At 36.5% G+C, this 24,711-nt stretch overlaps 2 protein-coding genes across 5 annotated transcripts in view; one reads left to right on the forward strand and one right to left on the reverse strand.

The window, feature by feature from the left end:
* CASK (calcium/calmodulin-dependent serine protein kinase (MAGUK family)) overlaps window positions 1-24,711 on the reverse strand; it is a 162,489-nt gene that overhangs the window by 98,910 nt on the left and 38,868 nt on the right. For all 4 annotated transcript variants that reach the window (XM_009893282.1, XM_009893281.1, XM_009893280.1 and 1 more), the window contains 2 exons: window positions 24,085-24,162; window positions 22,706-22,778 (listed from right to left, as the gene is read on the reverse strand). In XM_009893282.1, coding sequence (XP_009891584.1) covers window positions 22,706-22,778; window positions 24,085-24,162 — 151 coding nt within the window. The remainder of the gene's footprint in view (window positions 1-22,705; window positions 22,779-24,084; window positions 24,163-24,711) is intronic.
* On the forward strand, window positions 1,187-2,329 carry GPR34 (G protein-coupled receptor 34). The gene has a single exon (XM_009893278.1). It carries the CDS (start codon window positions 1,187-1,189, stop codon window positions 2,327-2,329), a length of 1,143 nt encoding a protein of 380 aa, XP_009891580.1.

Genomic DNA, 24,711 nt, shown 5'->3' on the forward strand with positions numbered 1-24,711 from the left:
TACACATTTTAAATGTAAATTTGCATTTTTAAGACCTAGCATGCACATTTTGTTATTTTGTTCTTGTTAATGTTGTTAGACACTAAGTTCCAAGTATCAAAACCAATTTGTGAGATTAGGGGAAAAAACACTGCCCCTTAAAAAAAATTTAAATAAACTTATTTATGGAATCTTTTATTGCTATGACATACTAATCAAGGACAGAAGTCCTATCATTACTAGTCAGTGTTAAGCATCTCTCTAAACAACTCATTGTGATTCTACCCTCCTAACAACACACTTTTTTGCTTTTTCTTCTTTGGTCAAAGCTGACTTTTATCTTCCGGATTGTACCTTCCTGGTCAAAAATAAGGTTAGCAAAATTAAAAACTTTGACACAACAACAACAACAAGGAAGATGTGAAATCAATCTTTTACTGCATTAATGCGGTTTCCAGCTAATACTGGTTTCTTTGCACAATATTGATTTTTGAATAGTCAAGAGAAGGAAAAAATACTTACATTTGCATGAAGATATGAATTATTAAAAATAAGCTACTGTAATAGTACTGACTCCCAGTGTACTTATAACAGATTACATAGCCAAAGAGATATTAATTTACAATTGCTTTTATAACTGAAAACTAGAGACTTGCAGGCAAGAGATCTTGGGTACTTTTTAAAAATTAATACTGATGAGTTTAGAATTGTTTTGGTCTATTTCTATGTACTTTGTATCAACACCAAGAATACTTCACTTAGCTATGCTTGCCCTCTTTTGCATCTTAATGAAAACATTTTCTATGTCAGAATCCTAACATTAGAACTTAAAAAAAATTATCTGTACTCTAGATAAAACAAAAAAATGAAATTTCTAAAATTTGCAGCAAAACATAATAGTTGATTTTTAAAACAATAGAAGGCAGTAATAAAGATGTAATTACAAAAATAGTTATCTGTGTGAGTGCTCTGTACCATCTGCTCTTGCCTACTTCACATGAAGAAAAATAAGGAACCAACTAGTCTAGACTTACATTGTATTGTGGTATCTGGCTGAAAGTCCTTCTTCTAGTCTGCTACTGCAATACTTCAGTGCATTTACCTTATTTAGTTATTGCCTTTTATGTTTATATCACATAAGACTGTATGCAATAAAGTAAGAAAATTCTCTTTGCATCCCTACAGAACAGCTAAAAAATCATCACAAATGATGGCTGCAGCTTCAGCTGATTTACTGAGCCCTCTGCCACACAAGGAAGTCTTCTGGAGTAACCAAACTAACCTATCCATAAATGCCTCGGAAATTCAAAACAATGACAGTTGTTCCTTAGATGACAACTCACTGTCACTTGCTTTAATAGTTTTTTACTCCATTATTTTTGTAATTGGATTGGTTGGAAATATTGTAGCCCTGTTTGCTTTCCTCTGCATTCATCAGAAAAGGAATTCTATCCAAGTTTACTTGCTAAATGTAGCCATTGCAGACCTTCTGCTGATCTTCTGTCTTCCCTTCCGAATACTCTATCACGTTACGGAAAACACCTGGATGTTTGGACTGATTTTATGCAAGATTGTAGGAACTCTGTTTTATATGAACATGTATATTAGCATAGTACTGTTGGGACTAATTAGTCTAGATCGTTATATAAAAATAAATAAGTCCATTAAGCGTCCTAAAATGTTAACTACCACACGAAGCATACATATTTGTTGCATGGTGTGGGCACTTGCTTTAACAGGATTTATAATCGTAGTTGCACCATCTTTCTTTAAGAGTGAGGACAGCAATTCTACTATGTGCTTTCACTACCGAAATAAACAGAATGCAAAGACAGAAGCAATTTTAAATTACATTATTGTAGTAATTTTTTGGATAGTTTTTTTCCTTTTGATACTTTCATATGTTAAAATTGCCAAGAACCTTCTGAAAATTTCAAAGAAAAGAGCAAATTTCCCCAATGCAGGAAAATACACCCAGACAGCAAGGAATTCCTTCATTGTACTCATTATTTTCACCATCTGTTTTGTTCCTTACCATGTGTTCCGGTTTGCCTACATTACATCACAGTTACAAAATCCATCTTGTTATTGGCAGGAAATCATTCACAAATGCAATGAGGTGATGCTCATATTTTCATCTTTTAACAGCTGCTTAGACCCAGTTATGTATTTCCTAATGTCCAGAAGTGTCCGTAAAACTGTATTCCAACTTATTTGCAGAAGACTCCATGGAGATTCAAGCCTAACTCTGGACAGCACGTCAGAAATAAAACTTGGACAATATACACAAGAGCGATTATCTACGACTACTCCCCACTCAAGTTCTTTAAAGAAGAAGTCTCTGATTTGATTGTTTAAATGAATGGATACTAGCTTCTCTCTGTCATTCCAGGGTAACAATTTAAGATGTACCAAATGCAATACTGCACAGCTACTAATCCTGCCTCTTTCTTCCTGTTAGAAAATGAGAAGTCTTACTTCTGTTTGTGAAAATGAGAAGTAACTTTTCAGAAGTATTTTGCTCTTGTGTATCCAGGAAAACAAAATAGGAAGTTCCAGACGTTATCTGCTGGGCTAAACTAGAACACTAACTCTTTAAGGAAATTTCCACTAAGTGGTTTGAACCTGTATAAGGAATCTTGTATATAGACATTAATATTACCAACTTGTGTATGTAAATAATAGATGAATTTTGCAAAACATGAATTGTATCCTATTCGAAAGAGCTATAGAACACATTACATATTTTATGTATTTCTCTGTTTTAACATGTTTAAAAAGATATCAACATTTTAACTACATTTACAGAAGTATTTTTTCCAATAAAATATTTGAGATTTTAGCAACACATGTGGCTTAAAAATGAGGTGAGGAATACAATTGCCATTAATTCAGTTATAATTACAGAATATATACTTTGTTTTATTAAACAGCAAAAAATTAAAACATTAAAGCCTCCTAAGCCCCTCATATATTTTCAACATTTTAATGAATGTCAAGGTTGAACACCTGAGGAAAACTAAGCAATGGTTTTGGAAAATTAGAACTTGAAGAAGGGTGTTTTCAATTACCTAAGATTTCCTCCAAACTCTGACAAATTTGGTGACTGCAGGTACACAAAGTAGTTCAATGAGGAAAATAAACTCACAGAACTGAGCGCACAGAGCAGAATAGAAAAATTAGCTCTTGTGAACACCTGATTTATCAGCTCTGATCTTTGCTCAGGCTCAGTCACTGATTTCCAACGCCACACATTTCAGCTGCACGCTTCCTCCCTGGCACAAACCTCTTTTCACGTGACTAAAATAATCTTGATAATTGCTGATGCTATGTAAAGAGCAATGTAACAGCAATGTCCCATAGATACAACTAAGGGGTTCTCAGATTAAAACCAGTTTCATGTATTTAGGCACAAACAAAAATTTCAAACTGTAACATAGTTTAAAAAAAGGGGGGCTGAAGGTGGGGGTTGTAAGACCCAAATACGAGTAAGGAGGCCCTTATACCAAGAACAACTTAAATGTCTGGCATGACAGGTCAGAAAGGTGAACGAATTAGATGCTAGCTGTTAAGCTCCATAAAATAAGGATTTATTATCCTGCACACATACAAGCAATATTGTTCAAGTAACCTGGTGTAAAGAAGTTGGGTTTAATATAACTACAAGTAACTTATCTGATGGATCATGTGAATTTTATGCCAAATCTGTGTCAAAACTTGTGGATTTTTACTAATCCTGTACAATACTCTGGTTTTACAGAAGCTACTGAGCAAAGTAAACATAATACTTCACCTCTGCTAGATATAGTTTGGATTCATTTTTATGCGATTTTACTCCGTTCAGTTTTGGTGAAACTGCATATAAACATGTTAAACAAATTACAATGACTAGCTAGTGTATTTTAATTTTTTTTTTTTTTTTTTTTAAACAAAAAAGGATGGGGTTTCTTCATCTTCAAGAGAGAGATTCCTACAAATGTAATTTTCATAAAAGTGCAATGGTAACTGCATTTTTTCTTAAACATTTCAGCATACAATTAAGATATTTTAAAATAATTTCTGTTTGATTCTCACAATAATTGCATTATATTTTTTCACGATCTTTCATCTGTCATCTTGTCATCCTATTATATGTACACTGAAGCAAGAACAGTCTTGGCTCTGTATTTGTGTAGTGCAAGGAACGGCATGTTGCTTTTTCTCTGCAATTCTCCTATGCAGTATAGTAGTTCTGCATAGTTACATCAACTCTGGTAAATCTAGTGGAGTTTATAATCCATCATTCTACAAGATATATACATTATCTCATCACTCTTTCTTTGCCTATATTTATTCTACATTGAGTACTTGATTGATGACACTGATCAGCAGGCTGGGGGTAGTGGGGAACATGGGACAGGACGGACTCGAATGACATGGTAGGGCTTGAATAAAAGTTGAATTCAAAAATTCTTTTGAAGAAAGTGTTCCATTTAAACCAGAATTTTCACTTACAAGGATTGCAATTCATGAACACTGCACGATTGCAAAAACAGACTCGAGTCTCTTCTGAAGACCAAGTAATAGTACAGGGCTTCAATGCTACAAATGAAGTTGACTTCTAAAGCCAAAGGCAAATAGAAATGTGTCCACAGGACAAAAACCAGACCACCTTAGTATTCTGGGCATACTTTTGTAAATTATGTAATGTTTACTTAGTGACTGTAATATTATTTTGTAAGCAAATGAATACATTAAAAGGACAACAGGAAAACAGTCTTGCAGAACAAGTTCAAGATTCTGAATAGTATAACATGGTTTTTTTTTGTTTTTAATAGTTTTAACAGTGAAATCTAGTCAGTGTTTTCTTCAAGACGAAAGCCTTTAACACCCATAGTTATTTGCATAGATCAGATGTGTTCTACATGACAGCCATTCTTTACAGATTGTAGAGAAGGAGCACCAAGGAAGCTGTGCACAGGATCAGCAGACAAGGTTTCAAAAAAAATATTTTTGAAGAGGTATTGAAGAGTAACACTTTCCCAGGACAACATGCTAGACATTAATATGTTTCAAAAGCATTTTCATACCGGATAATCTATTGCTTAAACCAGCCTCTGTACACAAGCAGCAAATATAACCTAAATCTTTTAAATCTTCAGGAGCTACAGTCTAATATTCGTATTAGGCAAACCCATAGCACCTACAGAGATAAAATTAGGCAAGCTTGGGCATATAAGGTATCCTAGGGAAAAGTGAATAGATTTGTTTGAGAGAAGCCATGTACCAAAATATTAATAACAAAGGAGTTCTCTGGAAGAGCTGAGAGCCACTGGGATAAAGCTGATATGGTGTACTTGGACTGCAGCAAAGTCACTTACTAAAGGCTCTAAGAAACTCTAGGATGTTAGATGTTAATTCTTGGTTTAGAACTGGTTAAAAATCAGAAAGCAAGCTTAAAAATACATAGTCTCTTTTCTTCATGATGTTCAACAAGGATCTGCAAATATATACGTTTACAAACACGTTTGACAATCTGGAATGAGTAAGGAGATGACAGTTTTCAAACAACACACAATTATTCAGAGTAGTCAAACCTTAAAAAAGTTTATGATATAACTCTCTACTCAGCAACAATAAAAAAGCAATCAGACTTAAAATTAGGAGGAAAGAACTGAGAACTCATCATTGTGCTATTGTATAATTTAGATGATACAGATTTTGTACAGATTGCATTAAATAAATCAACTCTTCAGCTCTGAAATGAAAATCTGAAAGCAACCACAAGTCTATAACAGCAGGTATGGCACAGAAGAGGGGAACAGGGATGACTGTATGATCTTTGTCAGAGTGTGACCTTAAGGGAGTAGCAGTTAGATTGCAAAAATAACCCCCAAAAGCAACCAGAGAAGTGGAAACACTCATGGATTTCCACAAATATGTAAATCAGTGCTTCAAGATGTTAAAAGCCGGACGTACCAAGTGGCTCAAAAAGGGACATGAAACTAGACAGCACTGTCATGTAGGAAACAATTACTACTGACCAAAACCCGAAAGCAGGTATCTTTACTATTTTGTAAAAAAAAATTTCATTCTTCCATAATTTTGTCTGCAATCAATTTTCCCAAATTTGAGGGTAAAATGCCAGGCTGTGCAAACCAGTATTACTGAACAGAAAACAGTCCTGAAGCATCTTGGGAGGTCTGCTGAAAGTTACACTGTGACATGTCAAACGATCATATAATTAGTCACTTTAATAGTGTCTCTTCCTTCTCGTCTTAGCAGTGCTTCCTAAGGGCCAACTATAGCAATTAGTTGAGTCTTTAGCTGAATTTCAACATGAAAATAATTCTGTTTACTGTTCTTTCTGTAAGCAGAGGCTAAGTCAACACACATCTCTACGTAACCCAAATGAACCTCATTTTCCTTCTTTATTCAAATCTACAACGCATCCTCAAATTTCAGTTGGTGTACCAAAATGTCACCTCTTTTTTACTCTGTAAGAAGCAGCGCGTATTCTTCATTAGAATAAATGCTAGTTATAAATACATATAAAATATACATGCTGGCTACTCACTTGTATACCTCTTGGACTTGACAAATACATTAATAGCTATATCCCCATACATATATTCCTTAAAGTGAATGGAGAACATAAGCTAAGAAACAAAACTGTTTGCCAGATACAAGTTGATAACTTGAATCACAAACATATCAAAGTGTACCTAGTTTGACTAAACAGCTGTACTGGGATAGAGTTAAATTTCTTCACAGTAGCTTGTATGGGGCTATGCTTTGGGTTTGTGACGAAAACAGTGTCAATAACACAGGGATGCAGAACAGTCCTTGCACAGCGTCAAGGCCTTTTCTGCTTCTCTTGCTACCCCACTAGCGAGCAGGCTGGGGATTCACAAGAAGTTGTGAGGGGACAGAGCTGGGACAGCTGACCCCAACTGACCAAAGGGATAACCCACACCACAGGACCTCGCACTCAGCAATAAAAGCCGGGGAGGAAGTTTGTCAGGGCTGCCATTTCTCAGGAACTGGCTCGGCATCAGTCAGCTGGTGGTGAGCAACTGAGGTTTTTGCACTACTTGTTTTTCTTGGTTTTGTTTTTGTTTTTTTTTTTTTTTCCTCCTCTTTTCATCAACCTTCTTAAACTCTCTTTATCTCAAACCATGAGCTTTCTCACTTTTACCCTACCAATTCTCCCCCCCAGCCCACTGGAGGGGAGTGAGTGGTTGCATGGGGCTTAGCTGCCTCCTGGGATTAAACCACAACACCACTTTTTGGCGCCCAATATGGTGCTCAAAAGGTTCAAGATAACAACAGATGTGACCAGAGTGTGTTAGAGGGAGCAGGAGGGAGCATCAGAAGAAGCAGCCTATTCTGCAGCAGAGCAGCCACAAGAACACGAGGGGGAAGAGACAGAAATCATAAACAAGTTTTCGCACTTTTACCCTTCCGATTCTCTTCCCCATCCCACTAACAGGGAGTAAGCAAGCGGCTGTGTGGGGCTTACCTGCCTACCAGGGTTAAACCACAACATCAACTTTCATTTTTACACAGCAATTAACTGTACTTACAGTTTTAACCTGCAAATTGGTATTTTTTCATGAGGGCAAATTAATATAAATTGTTTTGATAACACAACATGGAAAAATTCAATTGAACAACTTCCCTTGCAACATCAGTCAATGAAACCATAAAAGAGGAGTGCAACTTATATCACTGATAAACGAGCCACATTATTCCTGGAACTGGAAAATTTACATATGGACGCTTTAGTTTGATACTCTCTGAAAGCACAGGATGATGGTGGAGAGGCGGAAGTTGTGTTGCACAGTACAAATAAAGCACACAGAGAAAAAAACACATTGATAACGTTCCACCAATCCAAAATATATTTTCAATGTATTTTCTGTAGCACTGCCAGCCTTTTTTCCATCCCTTACACAAAATCCCAACTACTGAGGGCTCTGTGGAATCCAAGAGAATGGAGCAGGTGCTACAAAGCTGTCACCATCCACTGCTTGTAGAGTGAATAGGTAGGAAAAATCCTTGCACAGGAGTTGTTCACAGACATCATGAGAGTGAGAATAACTGGGGTCAAGGGATGAAGCTGGAAAAAGCCTTAACATTCAAACTGCACAGTTACAGCAGGAAGTGCTGAAATAAGAACATGAATGGTAGAGAAATAGCTAATTGTGTATCATAGCACTGCAAAGTGAGAAACAAAACGAGGACCAAAAATAGGGTTTACTTATAAATCTATGTTTTAACAAGCTGAATCAATTACTTAAAATATACCACAATAATATATTCTAGTACATACTACCTTTAAAAGTTATCTTTCTGTGGTCTGTAAATGGTGAGTCCTGGTTCCTTTAAGTTTGCCTACAGAGAGGGGCAGTAGACCTTTGCACTCATTAGAAAGCAAGGCCAGCTTCTTCATAGAACTCTCAAGCCACAGACAGCATTGTTTAACATCTTTGTTGGTGACATGGATGTTGGGATTGAGTGCACCTTCAGCAAGTTTGCCGACGACACCAAGCTACGTGGTATGATTGACACACTGGAGGGAAGGGATGCCATCCAAAGAAACCTGGACAGGCTTGAGAGGTGGGCCTATGCAAACCTCATGAAATTCAACAAGGCCAAGGGCAAAGTCCTGCACATGGGTTGGGGCAATCCGAAGCACAAATACAGGCTGGGCAGAGCATGGATCGAGAGCAGCCCCGAGGAGAAGGACTTGGGGGTGTTGGTTGATGAGAAGCTCAACATGAGCTGGCAATATGCGCTTGCAGCCCAGAAAGCCAACAGCAACCTGGGCTGCATTAGAATGCAGCAGGTCAAGGGAGGTGATTCTGCCCCTCTACTCCGCTCTCATGAGACCCCACATGGAGTACTGTGTCCAGCTCTGGGGCCCCCAACAGAGGAAAGACAGGGACCTGTTGGAGCGGGTCCAGAGGAGGGCCACAAAGACGATCAGAGGGCTGGAGCACCTCTCCTACTGAAGACAGGCTGAGAGGGTTGGGGTTGTTCAGCCTGGAGAAGAGAAGGCTCCAGGGAGACCTTATAGCGGCCTTCCAGTACTTAAAGGGGGCCTACAGGAAAGGTGGGGACGGACTTTATCAGGGACTGTAGTGATAGGACAAGGGGTAACGGTTTTAAACTGAAAGAGGATAGATTAAGATTAGATATTAGGAAGAAATTCTTTACACCGAGGGTGGTGAGACACTGGAACAGGCTGCCCAGAGAAGCTGTGGATGCCCCATCCCTGGGGGTGTTCAAGGCCAGGCTGGATGGGGCGTTGAGCAACCTGGTCTAGTAGGAGGTGTCCCCGCCCATGGCAGGGGGGTTGGAACTAGACGATCTTTATGGTCCCTGCCAATACAAACCATTCTACGATTCTATGATAAATAACTGCTTTAGAAAGAAAAATATGCTTGCTATTCCTTCCACAAAAATTCTCACTGGGTAAAGATGTTAACATAAGCATGATCAACAACAAACTAAAAGTCTGATTGAAAGACAGGAACATTTTTGTCAGGGGGTACAGAAATGTTCTTCATCAGCAAGGAATTAATTTTGCAGCCAGAACTCCGCAGCTTGCAGCCAACCGAATCTACCTTTTAAATATCAGTTTTGCTTTTACTGCCATGTTTTAGGTTTTTATTTTTGCTTTATTACTTCTGCATTTTCATAGAGGCTAAGAAGAACCTGGAAAAGCCAAAAAACTGTTATACACAAACATATTTAACTTGAAAAAACACAGACTATAGTACAGTGCAGAAAACCACAGAGAAAGCTTCCCATTTGACTACTACGATCAACACAGCTGTCACATTAAAAACTGATTTCTGAAGTTAAAAGTAAAAATCATCATGATCAATACACAGCCAATGCTTTTTTTAGAAGCAAATACAGTTAAAGAGACCTCTGGGAGCTGCACAAAGAACGACATTGGGGAAAAAATACAAACTATTTAGCATTAAAGACCCGAAGTATAAAAATATTGGAAGATTATTTTTGTACTGGCAACCTCAAGCTAAGTTTTCCTGCCTAAAAGACATTGTTTCGCTTGTGTTTTGTCTATGTAAAAGAGCTACCCAGAGCCTGTGAAATCGAAGCCATGAGTGCAATACACCCCCACTTCTATAACCCTAATGAGGCAAAAGAGTTATACTGCATACACTTGTAATTCATCAAACAACATAAGAACTTTCATTCTGGGTCTACTTCGCTGAACCACAAGGGTAGTTCTAAAACTGGTGAAAATAAATCTGAACAGCATTACTGAACAGCAAACACAGACGCAGCTCAAACCTGCCAACTATTTTACCTTCACTGATTCAGCACAGTACTTGACTTAACTAGAGCAGATTTAAGCATGAGCTTAGATGATTTTGCTTTGATAAGCACTTCTTACAATATTAATATATATACTGACTATAGCTAAAATTCTCCTTTTATCAAGTCAGGAGAAGAGCTACGCTCATGTTGGGTCACCTCTGCATGGAAAGCTGATGAGCAGGCAGAGAGGAACCACGGTGGTCTGCAACAACTCTCCTGATAGAGATGTCCAAATGAAAATGGTTACCATGTAGTGCATCTGTCTTAAGAGTTTATGTGGTCAGAAAACCTTTCAATTTTAATGTTTAAAGAAAAAAAATCCCCAATAAAACTAAGCACCAAAAGTCAAAGTTCTAGGCAAGCTACTTGGTAAATGATTTTTTTTGAAAGAAAATATGGATTGCACTTGTGTAGTAGCCAGTGCATCTTGGAGACTTATCTTGGTATTAAATTCCATAGAGTAGATCAAATTCAAAGTACATGATATTAAATCTCACGTTAAAGGCTGCTGCATGCTATACATTGATTCAGTATCATTCATCCTCAACACCCATGGCAGCCATACCCAGGGACGCACACTTTTCTGTGCCCTATCTTCAGCAGTTGCCTTCCGTCCTTCAAGATGCAGAGACTGAGTGCATCCCTTGGGCCTTCCACAGCAGAGAGCAGGGCTGCTCCAGGAGGCAGAGGGAACTGAGCTACTGCCTTCTTCCATCCTACAAGGGGCAACTGCTGCTAACACGTTATGTACTCCATTGCACAGCAGGAACAGTCCACTTCTCCGTTTGGTTTGTGACAGGCACAAGGAGATCTGAGGTTGACTGGGCTGTCTTCTCTCATCTCAAGCAGGCAGAGGGGAGAGGAAGAGGCCAGGCAGCCTGCAAGTGGATCACTCTGTCATATATGATTATATTACATAACATGCTAGGTATGGGTTATAAATGGCTGACTGAAATACCTTTCACCACTGGGAATTTCCCTGTTTTTTTGCTTTGGAACTGCAAAATAAGTTGCCTGCACACAATGGCAAATGCAACATAACCATTCTATGATACGCTGCTTACTGGTATATAAAATCTAGTAATGTGTATAAATTAGAAAGTGATCATGGCTTAAGACTACAGAAAATACAAATAACTGAGGTGAAGAATGCCCGTGAAGGTCACTATGAAGAACTTAAGAGTGAATTGCATAAAAGATGCACGTGTACCATTTGAATATCATCAAATATATTTTAGACAAACCATGCCATTTATAAGCTAGGTGAATGGAAATAGTCCACTAAAAGAATAATGGAGGTGCTTACTACATCTTAGAACCAACTCTGACTGTATTTCTCAGGTTGTTTGTTTTTTTAAAAAGTATAATATGCCATTCCTTTGTTATTCATCTCATTAATCAGTTACAAAATGTAGTCTGATAGACTGCAATTCACTATAATAATCTATTATCATACAATAATTAAGAAAAAAAACCGTAGCATTATCTCTTCCTACAGCAAGAGTTATGGTCATTGAATTATAAATGCTACAGGCTACAGTTAATAACCAACCAAATAATAATTTAAAAAAAACCCTGCCAACTGGAATTGCTCACACCATTTTTTGGCATGTCTCCTCTTCACAGTTTTTGGGATATGCATTCTTGTGTCTAAACCTGGATGGAACACCAGAGTAACAAGGACTTCTGAGAATACTTGAGACTATTAAACATTCAAATAATCCAAGACTCTTTTTGTTAGAACATTTTTAAATATAACTATACATTCAAAAGTGGAAAAAATAAAAACAAGGTATAACTAAATCTAACAGGAACAAGAATTAAAGTACATGCAAACTAATTACTGACATTACAAACCAACAACTAATACTTCACAGGAAGTTTCCCTCACTTAAATTAAATCTTAAAACAGATCAGCTATGTAGCCTAAATAGTAGGCCAGCATACATGTCCATAATTTTAGTAAAAAATAAATAAATATAATGAGATTGAACATTAAAATTGATACTAGATTACTGAGGTGGATTCTCACAGTGTATGGTTCAATATAAACCAAAGCTAACAAAACAAGAACCTTACCAAAATTGCAGAAGTTTCTATATGGTATCTCCTCTGTTCTCATAAAGGAACTTATTTATAGCTGTTGAAAAGCTGTATCTGACAACCACAGATGTATCGGACAGAAGGAAATTCAAAGGTCTCACACTCTGCAGAGCTAAACAGAGCTTGACCAATCTGTGATCAAACCTTTCCTGTCAAGGAGGAAAGTTGTCTTGTGCACACTTCTGGATGATTTGTATAAAATACTTTATTTTTTGGACATGGAGTCAGTTTTCCCCAACTGATGCCTGGAATGCATCAGCTGTAAATTGCTTCCACACAATCCATCTCCTGACTATACATATGAGACGTGTTCATTTGGTCACTTATATGAGGACAGACATGGATACAGTATTATTGCATGTGGGCTTCAGGGACAGAGTCAGCTTTGTGATAGCTCTTGGAGCTGAAGAACAGTTAAATGTCATGGAAAAGACAAGTTTTTCATGGTTAAAATAGCAACTTTTTCCCCCCCTACTCTGGAAAGTGGGCAGTCCTATAGAGAATGACAGCAACAATCCCTCCACCCCTCAGAAGAGGAAAGCACTATATAAAGGATTGTAAGGTGTTTCTGTGCCACAACTACATGACCAAAAGGACTGTTACAATCACTCTTCCACACTATCTCATTCTTTTTATTTCTCTAATGGAGCTGCATCCTGACCTAATTTCAAAGTCTTTTTTGCACAGACATCATCATCTTGTCTGAACTTTAAATGCCTAGCTGCTTTTTGTCACTGTAAAAGAAAAGTGTACATTCTGAAAACCTACTTATGTCAGAGAGATATTGTTCTTAACTGTGCTTTTCAGATTCAAATATCATCCTTTTCATTGCAGCAGTAGACATAAAAAGGACATCAGACAGAAAAATTTCCTCTCTGCAAGGAAGGTGCCTGCAGCTTGCATAGGTAAGCTTAAAACTACTACTTCTTTGTTTCACCTGACAAAATTTGGTCATTGACACAAAAAAATTATCATTAGACTTCTAAATGATCGCATTCAACAATTACTTTGTGAATTTAACTCATTGTAATGAAAGAATTTAATACCTTTTGGTTCAACAATTCATATGGGACTTAGCATACACTAAATGCAACAGCTATAAAAGTTAATTTAATTTGCAAGTTGCCAAACATGGCCAACATCATAATTTTAAAATATGATTTTTACAACTTTTTGCTATCTAACCAACTTGGTGTCTGGGCTTTTTATCATAGCTACACTGAATCCTTTTTGGAATCTGAGTTTATTTGGTTATAGATTATTAAAAAAAATAATCATTATCAGTCTAAGTTTGAAATCTTATTTTTTTCCATATGATTTTATATGGAACAAAAGCTAACTAGGATACACTTCACTAAAATAGTATCTGTACAACAATAAAATCTCTCTTCACTACAGGTTAGTAAGATGAAATGCCAGTTTTTATATGCAGTCATTGTATAGATCTTTGGTTTCTTATTTTCAGTCTGGAAATGGAGAAAAGATTGAAAACTGAACTTGGAAAAAATAAATATATTGCAGTTTTCAACAACCATTTCATATGTTTAAAAATACAGACTGAATTGTTTACGTAATATGTATATCTAAGAGTAGAGCTCTGAACAAAGCAACATTAAGAGACACCAGCACAAAACAAATGCATCTAGCCAGATTCCTGCATCATGCACAGTTTAATTTGTACTTAAATGGAGGTACAGTATACCCTGCATTTCTGCAAATCAAGTACTACTTTGAAATTATTTTGCTTATTTAAAATAGTCTAGAAGTGGTTTCCAAAGTAGGTTACAGATGTTCCAAAAGACTGAGAAATAAACCCAGAGCACACAAGTTATTGTCAGACCCTAGCTTGAACCTCCTGTTTCCTCATTTATTTTATTAGATTCTATGTATGTAAAATCTCTGGGGTTTAACATCAGCCAACTTTTCTCCACAAAGTCTCAGTGGAAGAGAACACCCAAACACTAACCTCATGCAAACCCAAGATGATAACCCCAGAGGACAAAAAGCACTTAGCAATACTGAAAGCTAGGGGAGACAAAGGGACATTTAAAATAGTAGCAAAGAATAAAAGAGATGTTAGATGCACATTACAGAAGAGTAACTCTTTTAATTGTATTTCAGTTCTGACCATTCATTCAAGAAATACCAGCATAAATGAGAAATTCAACATGTCTTCTTCAGCCATCGTTAGCTACTACTGTAGCTCTACCGGTCATCTACTCTTTGCTATTTCCTGCTGGGATTTTTGGAAATATTCTTGCTGCCTGGATATTTTCAAAGCAAGCACCCACAAAAAGAACACAATACATTTACCTGGGAAACCTTGTCGCTGCAAATTTACTCGTATGTAGCACAATGCCTTTTCTGGCCGCCTATTTTGCAAGAGGGTACCAATGGGCATATGATTCTGTAGCATGTAGAATAGCAAATCACCCTGGGACTCTCATTATGCACGTCAGTATGTATGTTACGATTACAATTCTATGTTCAACTGCTCTAAGTCAGTATGCAACACTGAAGAAAAACAGCGACGCACAATACTCTCCATCAGTTAATGAAAACTTTCACAGATGTGTACTTGAAAAGTTTCGTCAGCCAAAATTTGCTAAATATTTGTGCATCATTATATGGCTTACTGTGCTTTGCATAACGATAATAGCTATAACATATAATGTCCAGGCAAGGGCTATGGAAGATGTTCAGAAATGCTACAACGTTAGGGTAGAAATTGGTGAATTTACCACAAGGATTGCAGCTTCTGTTGCCACTGCATGTTTTTTTGCATCTTTTATGACTGTTTTGTTCTCATACTATTCTCTTAACAAACATCTGAGTAAAATACAAAAAAATACCTGTATTGGAGAAAAACATCTAATATACAGGACAGTGAAAAGAAACATTTTTGTCATCCAGATGATATTGACTGTCTGCTTTCTTCCATATCACATTTTTAGGCCAATTTTTTATGTACTGCTTACAACTAATGACTGCCCAAGGTTAAACTATCTAGTGGAAATGAAAAATTTCCTTACTTGTCTTGCTGCTGCTAAGAGTAGTTTAGATCCAATTATAATCCTTCTGCTAGACAAAACATTTAAGAAAAGTCTGTATGGCCTGTTCACAAAATCCACACCAGAACACCACAATCGTAAAGCTGATATTTTCACTAAAAAGACTCCCGAAATGTGAACGAATATGGAAAGATTTTAGTAAAATATAAGTAACAATAAACTTATTTTAACTACCTAAAACCAGACTTTGATATGAAATGGTAAATATTTAAATAAAATGATAACATATTACTTGTATTTTTTCTTCATATTATCTTTGCTTGCTACATCAACATTAGCCATAATAAATCCAATGTGTATATCCAAATGAATCCAACCAATTTATACAGTGAATTGTGTAATATCCCTTTATCCTTGCAATGTAAAAGACCTTTTATGTTTGACTTATGGACAGTTTTCTACATAAATAACCAAGGAAGAAGGCAGAAACTAGGCTTAAGTTGAGAACCCAGTTCTCTTTTCTCATCAATAAGAGTCCCAGATTTTGGACATGGGTTTCCTTCATAAAAAAGGCTGAACAGGTGTTTTCTCTGGAATAGGTGACCTGTGTATCAAAGGCTTAAGGAAGCACACACACAGAGAACTACAAACCACATTCAAGATTAGTGTTTTCGTTTTCCAGGAGTATTTGGTTAGAAAGTTGATTATTATTTTTTTTTAATGGGGAACACATCATGAGATGCTAAAACTCTTTAGTGTACGAAGAAGAGTTGTTGATGACATCTTACTGAAGTTACTGAAAAATGCTGTTATGTGCCCATCACATTAGAGTTTTGCTATAGTAACTTTTTTTTAGGAGTAAAATATGGTGCGAAGAAATGATGTACTTTTTTTATTTTAGCCTTCACAGGAAAAGCTTTACTACAGCTTTGTACTAAAATAGCAGACATTTCAGATTTAAGATTTAATTACTTTATCACCCTGCTCTACATTTCCTATTGTGGTCACACTGTTACTGAAGTTACATCTGTGACAGAGTGACTCTGATGAGAAAGTTTTGATGGTGATGGATAACCTGCAGAAGTTATCCACAATGAAGAGAAACTCTAGTGGTCTAGTATTTTACTTAGTGTTTGCGAAGAATGGGTTTTATATGTGCTCTGTAGCTTCATCAGGAATCATTTATTCTTGCAGTCTTACGCACTGCAGTCATGTTCAACAGCTGAGGCAGTGGCTTCCTTGTTGGTACGCAGCCTTTGTGTACTCAGGACACCATAGTCACCCAAAAGTGCTATATACTTATTCCATATACTCTGGTACTACTTATGATTAAAAAAAAAAAAAACACAACAAAACAAGTCACTGGAATTTCCATACTCCTAGCCTAATCTTGTGAGGTAGATTCTATGGCTCAATTAGGAAGGCATAAATACTTATTATTTACTGGTATACAAAAACATATTTAATGATAAACACTTAATTAACAGTAGGAGAGCAGTGCAAAATGGGAGATGTGGTGGGTGTTGTCTTTTTTTTTTTTCCTTCTTTTTTTGAACTTTAAAAGTTAGAATATCATGATGACTTAAGCAGAGATTTCAATTATTTTGAATCATTTCGTAGAAGACATTTAAGATTACATAATGGTCTTTTCCCACGTATAATCTTCTCTGCAACTGAGATAAGGAGGAGTTTACTAAGTATAGAAAGTGCTATAAAATACTAGGTATTCTGAGAAACCTATCACTCACCCAAAACTTCACAATAATACGTAGTGAGCAATTCTGTCTTCCCAACCTTACTACTGAGTTGCATGACAGATACACTAAACTGACCTAAGTGTTAGTAGACACAAAATATTAGGTCTTCTCTAGGAGGGACCTCATGACTTCATATTATCTAACAGCTGCTTCATGTTCTAGAAGTTAAATAAAGGTGCAAGTGAAAAAGACAGAAAATCATAGGAATGTAGTATTTTATTTAATACAATGTTACCTGCGATAATAGGATTAGTGATTGTTTCTTTCACAGCATTCCCATGTGATGTCTAGCACATGACTTAAAGAAAAACCCAAAGCAGGCAGCGCTAATTCTGAAAAACACTGTAGGAAAGTTGATCTGCGAACACAGTCCTTGAGCATGGGGAGCTGGTTTGTATGGGTGGGTGTTTGTGCAACACAACCAATGTCCCAGTACCTATAGCAGGGCTGAATCAAGCAGTTTAAATCTTCCAGATGGCACAGTGCTGCTTAGATGACTGGTTTTTAAATCAGCTGTCAGTCTGGGTGAGCAAAGTTGTTCACTACCAAAGTGTTCTTATAAATTGCACAGGCCCAAACTGAGAACCCACTAACTTTTGCCCCTCCTTTAATACATTTTATAGTGAATGCAGTTGTTAGGATATCTCGGCAGAGCGCCTGCCTGTGGATGTTGTTCTAAATATAGAGTTTTTGATGGCAGCATGGGTTAAGTCATTCTTTCTCCACTTTTCTAGTCACAACCACTTGTCCCCCAGTGCTGCATTTATCAAAAAGGCAACAAAACGGATGAAACTTCAAGAACTACTAATGAAATATGACTTCGCAATAGACTCTTAGCAAGATCCCATTCCACCATTTCTACATAGTATCAAACAATGCACTTTATTTTTTTCCTGTGTAGTCTGTTCAAGATGATATCTCCTTTAAATTTTGGAACTGTATCAAAGTTTTTCTTGTTTTAAGAAAAGTGGAAAAGCTTTTGTGCAGTACAGGCAATTTGAGAAACTACAAATTGAGTAATACATCGGTCTAGCATTTGACAGAATAGTTCATGGAGAAAAAATCCCCCAAAACAGAAAGGCATGAGGGAGAGACAGAGAAATAGTTCAGCAAAACACAGCTCATGCGCTAAACTTCTTGCGCTGCATAGACATCCTGGTGCCAAATCAGAAGTTAGCAGGTGACTTCTGAATTGCATAATAAAAAAATAAAATAATTCATTTCCATAGCAAGGAGTACAAAATCCTAAGGCAAATATGCACAGCACATGGTTTGCAAAGTATTTTAAAAGGCTGCAAGTGTCCGTCTACTTTCTGGTTAACCCATTCAAATGTGCTGCATAGGTGGCCAGCTCATTGATCAGAAGATTTCTGGCTGGCTGCACAAATGACTGGAATATATAAACTTCCTGGTCAGAGAGCATGTAGATGTTGAACTCCTAACAGCCCAAGCAGCATAAATATACTTCTCAGCAAAACTGCCTCTAAACACCCAGCAGCCAGCTAACAGTACACTAGGAAAAGGGCAGGACACAACAAGAAATAGGGACTCTGAGACAGGAAACGTATGTAGACGAGTAGACATAAATGGGGAGCGGGGGGTTGCGGGGAGGGGAAAGTACCACCTGAAGAAGCATTGAAGAAAAAAATACTGAAAGGTTTATTCTTGGAGCCTCAACTTCTGCATTGAATGAGGAACTGCTCCTCAGAAAAACATGGCCAGATAGGACACCTTAATTCTAACTCAGTTATGGATTCTGCATCCTTAATAACATTTTAACAGTTTAATATCTAACAAAATCCTCACAAAGCAGTTGGCATTGGTTCTCAAGGATCTAATAACTTCTAGAAAATACAGAAAAAGCACCAGTTATTACTGACTGTCCCCAGAACACATAAAACAGGTCCCACACCAAAGTGATATGAGTAGAAGGAACATAACATGCAACAGATTTCGTGTTTTGGATATTCAAAGATTGGAAAGAGAAGATGGTCTTAAAGAAGAGCTTCAATTCTGGTTATTTTTTATATAGTTGAATACACACTTACATAAACAAACACAAACTCATATGTAAAAGCCTTACTCATTTTCTAGATATACCTAAAAGTAGAAGTATGAGAGTCCTGAACTCTACTGGCAAAGTCTGAAGTGACTAACTACAAGTAGTTTAGGCAATCAACAAAAGTGGTAACTGAGCACGCTTATCAGCATTCATATCGTTAATTAAGTTCTATTCACAAATCAAGTCTCAAGTCACCTGGACCAACTAAGATTTGTGTATGACACACAACAGTGTGTAACAGTCCTGCTCTCTGGAAAGTGTTTTTACTTCCGGTCACAGAAATATCGAACTGAATCTTAACAGCAGAGAAGGCAGAATCCATGTATTTTTGCTTTAGCAGTTTTACCTATTTAGATGATCACATGTTGGAAGCAAGCATCCATACCTACTGAGATAAACCTATAATAAAAATCTTGGCTATCTACATTTAGCCCACAAGCTTGCCCTGACTCCAGTTGCACCCCAAGCATTTTACTGAACACAAACATATACAAGCACTCAAACTATATAGAAATCATAGAACAAAGTTGGAGTGTTTGGAGTGAACTAAGGATAAAACCCCAGCAACTATGCTCTTGATGTGATTAAATTACTCTTGTATCAATTATATTAAAAGTTATTTTTATAACAAGATTTCTGCAACTACATAAAACGCTACATAAGCATCATGATATAGGCTAACTGAAGATTGCAAAACCTCTTGATGTTATACTGATACAAAAACCATGCCATTGAAGTTATTGCATAAATGAACAGGTGAAAAAATATGCAATAAACACTACAGAAACGCGCATTTTATAGAACGCTGTCCTGCTTCATAACTTATACGATACTTAAACAGTCTGTATCTTGAGCTGAATCACATTCTACTTTCAGTAACTAGCACAAAAGTCTTCTACCAAGAACAATATTAGTCTACTCTCTTACTAACAGGTAACTCAGTGAAACTGTCAAGACAAGATAAAGCAACTTTTTCCCACATGCTGAGAATATAACAACTCAAAATATTGAACGCTGACCAAATATGATTGTGCTAAATGCACAACGCTGCTTTAGGTATTCTACACCACATTAATGGCCATAGGGATTTGAAATATTCAAGTTCACCTACTTATAACAAAACCACCACTTCTAGCTTTTAAAATCATAATTACTACAATAATTATATAACACAAACCTTAAGGAAGTTCAACGATCAGTGGTACCCTTCGCAGGCAAGAGTTTTAGAGTCTACTCTTAATTTTTCTCTCTCTTGAAGACAGACTACAGCTATAGAGCACATTTTGATTACTTGTTTTTAGTTCCATTATATCTCAAGGTATGCATTATTGCCTGTAATAAAAGTGTTGTCCCATACAAGGGAACTATATTCAGTTGTATTCACATTAAGAGAAAAAACACTTTAATGCAGAATTAACCCAATTTGTTGCCTTCTTGTTCCTAAAGGTGAAGTAAGAGAAAACACTATTTTGCAGGACAGAATACAGCATGGTGGAGATATGGAAGAAAGAGATAGGCCACTTTCCTCCTATTGCTTTGTCCTGTTTTAAAGGTCCTCTCCCATTCATCACTTTTTAATGACTACATTAACAAAATACTTTCATTATTGTCTAATATTGACAGCTCATGAGAAAGTGGCTGACTTCAGTGACAAATGGTACTCATACTCTAGCAAGTGTTTTATGGAAAAAGATAAACATCCCATTTCAGACCCATATTACTACCATTCCCCTTCTTTTGTTCTCTTACATGAAGATAGTTCTGTATATGAACTACTGTGTAATAACATTCTATATTGGAAAAGACTCCATTTCAATGTTGCTACTTTCAGCAACCATCTTTTGGGTATTTCTGACACAGCAAGGTTCTGAAAGAATAAAAAGAATGGCTGAGTCCTATATCACTAGGTTGGCAAAATAGGAATAAATGTTGTCATAAGGGAAAAAGTTCTTTATATTCACATTTCTGATGCATAGCTGTCTTGACTTTTCCACCTTCCTGCACTGGCATTTTCTACTTTCCTTATCACATGATCCAATTTCCAAGGAGTGAGTGAATGAATGCATGATCGCATCAACTGAAGGTGAAGCAAAGGTGCAATTGTCACTGATTGTAAAGCCTTTAAGCAATGTTGAAGGGGGTCAAATGATATACAGAGGTGCAAGAAGCACCTGATCTCACAGAGCAGTGAAGGAAATTAAGACAACTACAGGCCAGCTTGTGAAAGTTTTCATGTTTTACATATGTCATAAGAGGTGAATCTGGGGCATGCAGGAGTTCAATCATAGGCTGCAGCCATAATGCTCCAGAAGCTTCAGTAGATCTTGTCATTTACAGAAGTCAGGTGAAGGTTCTGGCACCAGACTACAGCAAACTGAAGTATTCCTGTCTAACTCTTCCTAATCAGTTGAGAGCTAAGGGAGCACAAAAGTGGCTAAAAGACACCTAATTCTTACAGGGACTATAAGGTGCAAATTTTCCTGTGCATCAGATAACGATCAAACATTTTGCAGTTCAAAATAACATTTACAGAAAACTTAAGCGGGGAAAGAAATGCAGTATGACTATATCAACCTTGCAGATTTTTATTAATCCACTTTCATCCATTCAGATATTTTGGAAATTGGTCATTTAGTCTACTTCCTTTCAAAACAATGTCTACAGTGACATCTAGAGCTGGGATATTGCAGTTAGCTTAATATGTTCTACACCCAAACCCTGTAGTTACATTTCTGCACTGATTTTTCCAAAATGAAATACTGTCTGCTGGCTTAGACTACTTTAGACTGATTTGAAGACAGTCAAGCCCACTTAGGTTAAAACTCCCTAAGTACATTACTGTACTTTGGGATAAACTAGTTCCATAAATAGCGATAGAAATAGTAGAAAATTAATGCGATCAAAGAGTACATACATATGCTGTTCTTAAACATTGTATTTCTCCTCCTAAACTTGTTTGTATTAGATAAGATCTCATAATAATAAATGTTTAAGACTGCTTGCAAAAAGTAGATAATACTACGAATATTGTAGCATTTAACCATGTACATCTCTTTGAAATATTAGTTTGGATGAAGACTGTCATTACGCTGTCAAAATGATGCCACTAATCTACCAATTCCAATTTAATTTACGCAATTGATTTATACACACATTTTCCTAACAAGAAAAAAAAGCAAGTGGATTTCATATGAATATTCAAAAACTAGAAATTAAACTGACTTTCAAAGCAAGCTGCAATCAAATGCATATGCAATCTGTGAATAAAGACCTCCTAAATGTTCTTTAATGATGGATTTAGAGATGGGCTTTAATCTTACATGACACAGTAAGAGTAAACACACAGTCAGCAAATACAGCTTTCTTTTCCATAGCTTTCCCTTCCTCTAAATTACAGAAATCAAAATTCAGTAGTTTGTATTATTGTGGTGAAGAAAAAAAGGAATTAGACCCCTTACCTTCACATCCCTGTGAATTATATTATTATCATGACAGTAACGTAGAGCTTCCAATATCTGTCTCATGTAATGACTGAAAAAACAAAGACATCATACGTGACAAACCTGCAGGAAAAATTACTATATGCATATAACAAACTAAGTTTTATGACTCTAATTATATAAAACTAATCAACCAACTTAAACTTAAATATTCAGAGTTCAGTACAATGGAGTTTGTGTTTATAATAATGAATAATAACCTCTAAAGTTTGAGGATTATTCTGACTGAAGCCATGGAAAATTAGAAAAGAAAAATCTGCACTTTCAATTTTATAAACGTTTTAAACGTTCAATAATTCTGTTTTATATGACAAAGAAAGAAGTCAGGACCCTTCCATTTTTTTTTAATAACAAAACACAGAAAGGAAAAAAGTGAGTATCAATGCCTGATTTATCTAGAAAGGCACAGAACCAAGATCTTGCCTTCCTTGACGCAGACTGAAGACTAACTTCTTTCTTCTGTGTCCAAAAGATCCCCTAACAGATTACTGACCATACTAGAAAGCCCAGAAAGCCAACAGCACCCTGTGCTGCGTCAGGCAGGGCACTACTAGTGGGCTAAGGGACGCAGTCCTTGTCCTCTGGAGGTTCCTGCTGGTTAGAAGGAAATGTTTTTCCCTAGCAACATAATTATGCATTGCACCAAGTTGCCCAGGGAGGCTGTAGAATCTCCATTCTTGGAGGTTTTCTAGACACCACTGGACAAAGCCTTAAGCAACATTATCCAAATGCAATGTTGACCCAGCCTTGAGCAGGAGGTTGAAATAGAGACCTCATGATGTCTCTTCCAATCTGGCTTCTATGATGCTAAAAATCTACAGTGCTGAGAAAAGCAAACAAAGAATCTCATGGACTTTGAGCTCATTATCATGCTACTAGGACATTAGGTTTTGTTGTTCTTCTGCAATTATATAGTCTTTGATTTTAGTTTACTTCAGAAGTGAAAAGTTGAAGTAACCATAAATAAAGTGATCCATAAAAAAGAAAAGAAAAAAAAAAAGAGAGAAAAGATGACTTCATCTAGCAAGACCTATAAAACACACTTGTCAGGGAAGTCACCTAATGCTGTTGTATGAGAGATCCATAAAAGGCAGAGGAGAATTAAGTATTGGATGTGAAATACTTTTTATTCAATAATGCCATCCAAATACACAACTAGTAAATGACAAAATGCTCCGAATTCTACTTTTATTGTGCTAATTATTTTAATAAACATTCAGACTATGGAAACAGGATTATTGACAGTATTAGCTAACTTTTAGCTACCGGATTGTACAACAGTATATTCCAATATTTTCCATTTATCCTGTGGGATTAATTAAAATTATAATACATACCTGGCTACAGCCTCACTGTACACAAATCCAGCATCTGCTCTCTTCACAATTTCAAAACACAGGTCTGCTCCATCCATACTGCAGGTACAAAGAGGAAAAAATGCTTAAGACAGATAACTACAATCAATTACATAAAAAATGCTCCAAAAATCTATTTAATCTACTATGTAAATCTTACATAAAATACTCTGTATACATGTACAACGCATTATTAACTAAAATAGTATTTAATAGGTAAGCTAACAGAACATGGCTTGCCACAGGTTAACCGTTTCGTGCCCCTCAGGTCATGTAACAGTTGTCTCAAAACATTAGCAAAACCAAACATTTCTTCTATTGCTTAAACTGCTCATTGAACAAGGTATGCAAGACAGCAGAAAGTCAACGCCCTGTACAAGAAGACTCTGCATGTTAACAATTAATACATTTTATTACATTGTGTTCTTAAAAGCATTAGAAGAACAACTCTATAATATAGACTGTAGTTATAGAAAAATCTTACTCAAACTGAATTCGAAATGAAGAATTTAAAAAATACTGTAGAAATGTAGTATAGTATTTTCAGTTAGCACTTTCATTAGGATAATCAAAGAGTCAAGAAGATACTTTATGCCTCACAGCCTCTCT

Source organism: Charadrius vociferus, unplaced genomic scaffold, assembly GCF_000708025.1.
Source record: "Charadrius vociferus isolate BGI_N301 unplaced genomic scaffold, ASM70802v2 scaffold209, whole genome shotgun sequence".
Lineage (NCBI taxonomy): Eukaryota > Metazoa > Chordata > Aves > Charadriiformes > Charadriidae > Charadrius > Charadrius vociferus.

What these genes read in the sequence shown, in the direction of transcription:
- GPR34 (XM_009893278.1), top strand. Translation starts at nt 1,187, where the DNA reads ATGATGGCTGCAGCTTCAGCTGATTTACTGAGCCCTCTGCCACACAAG.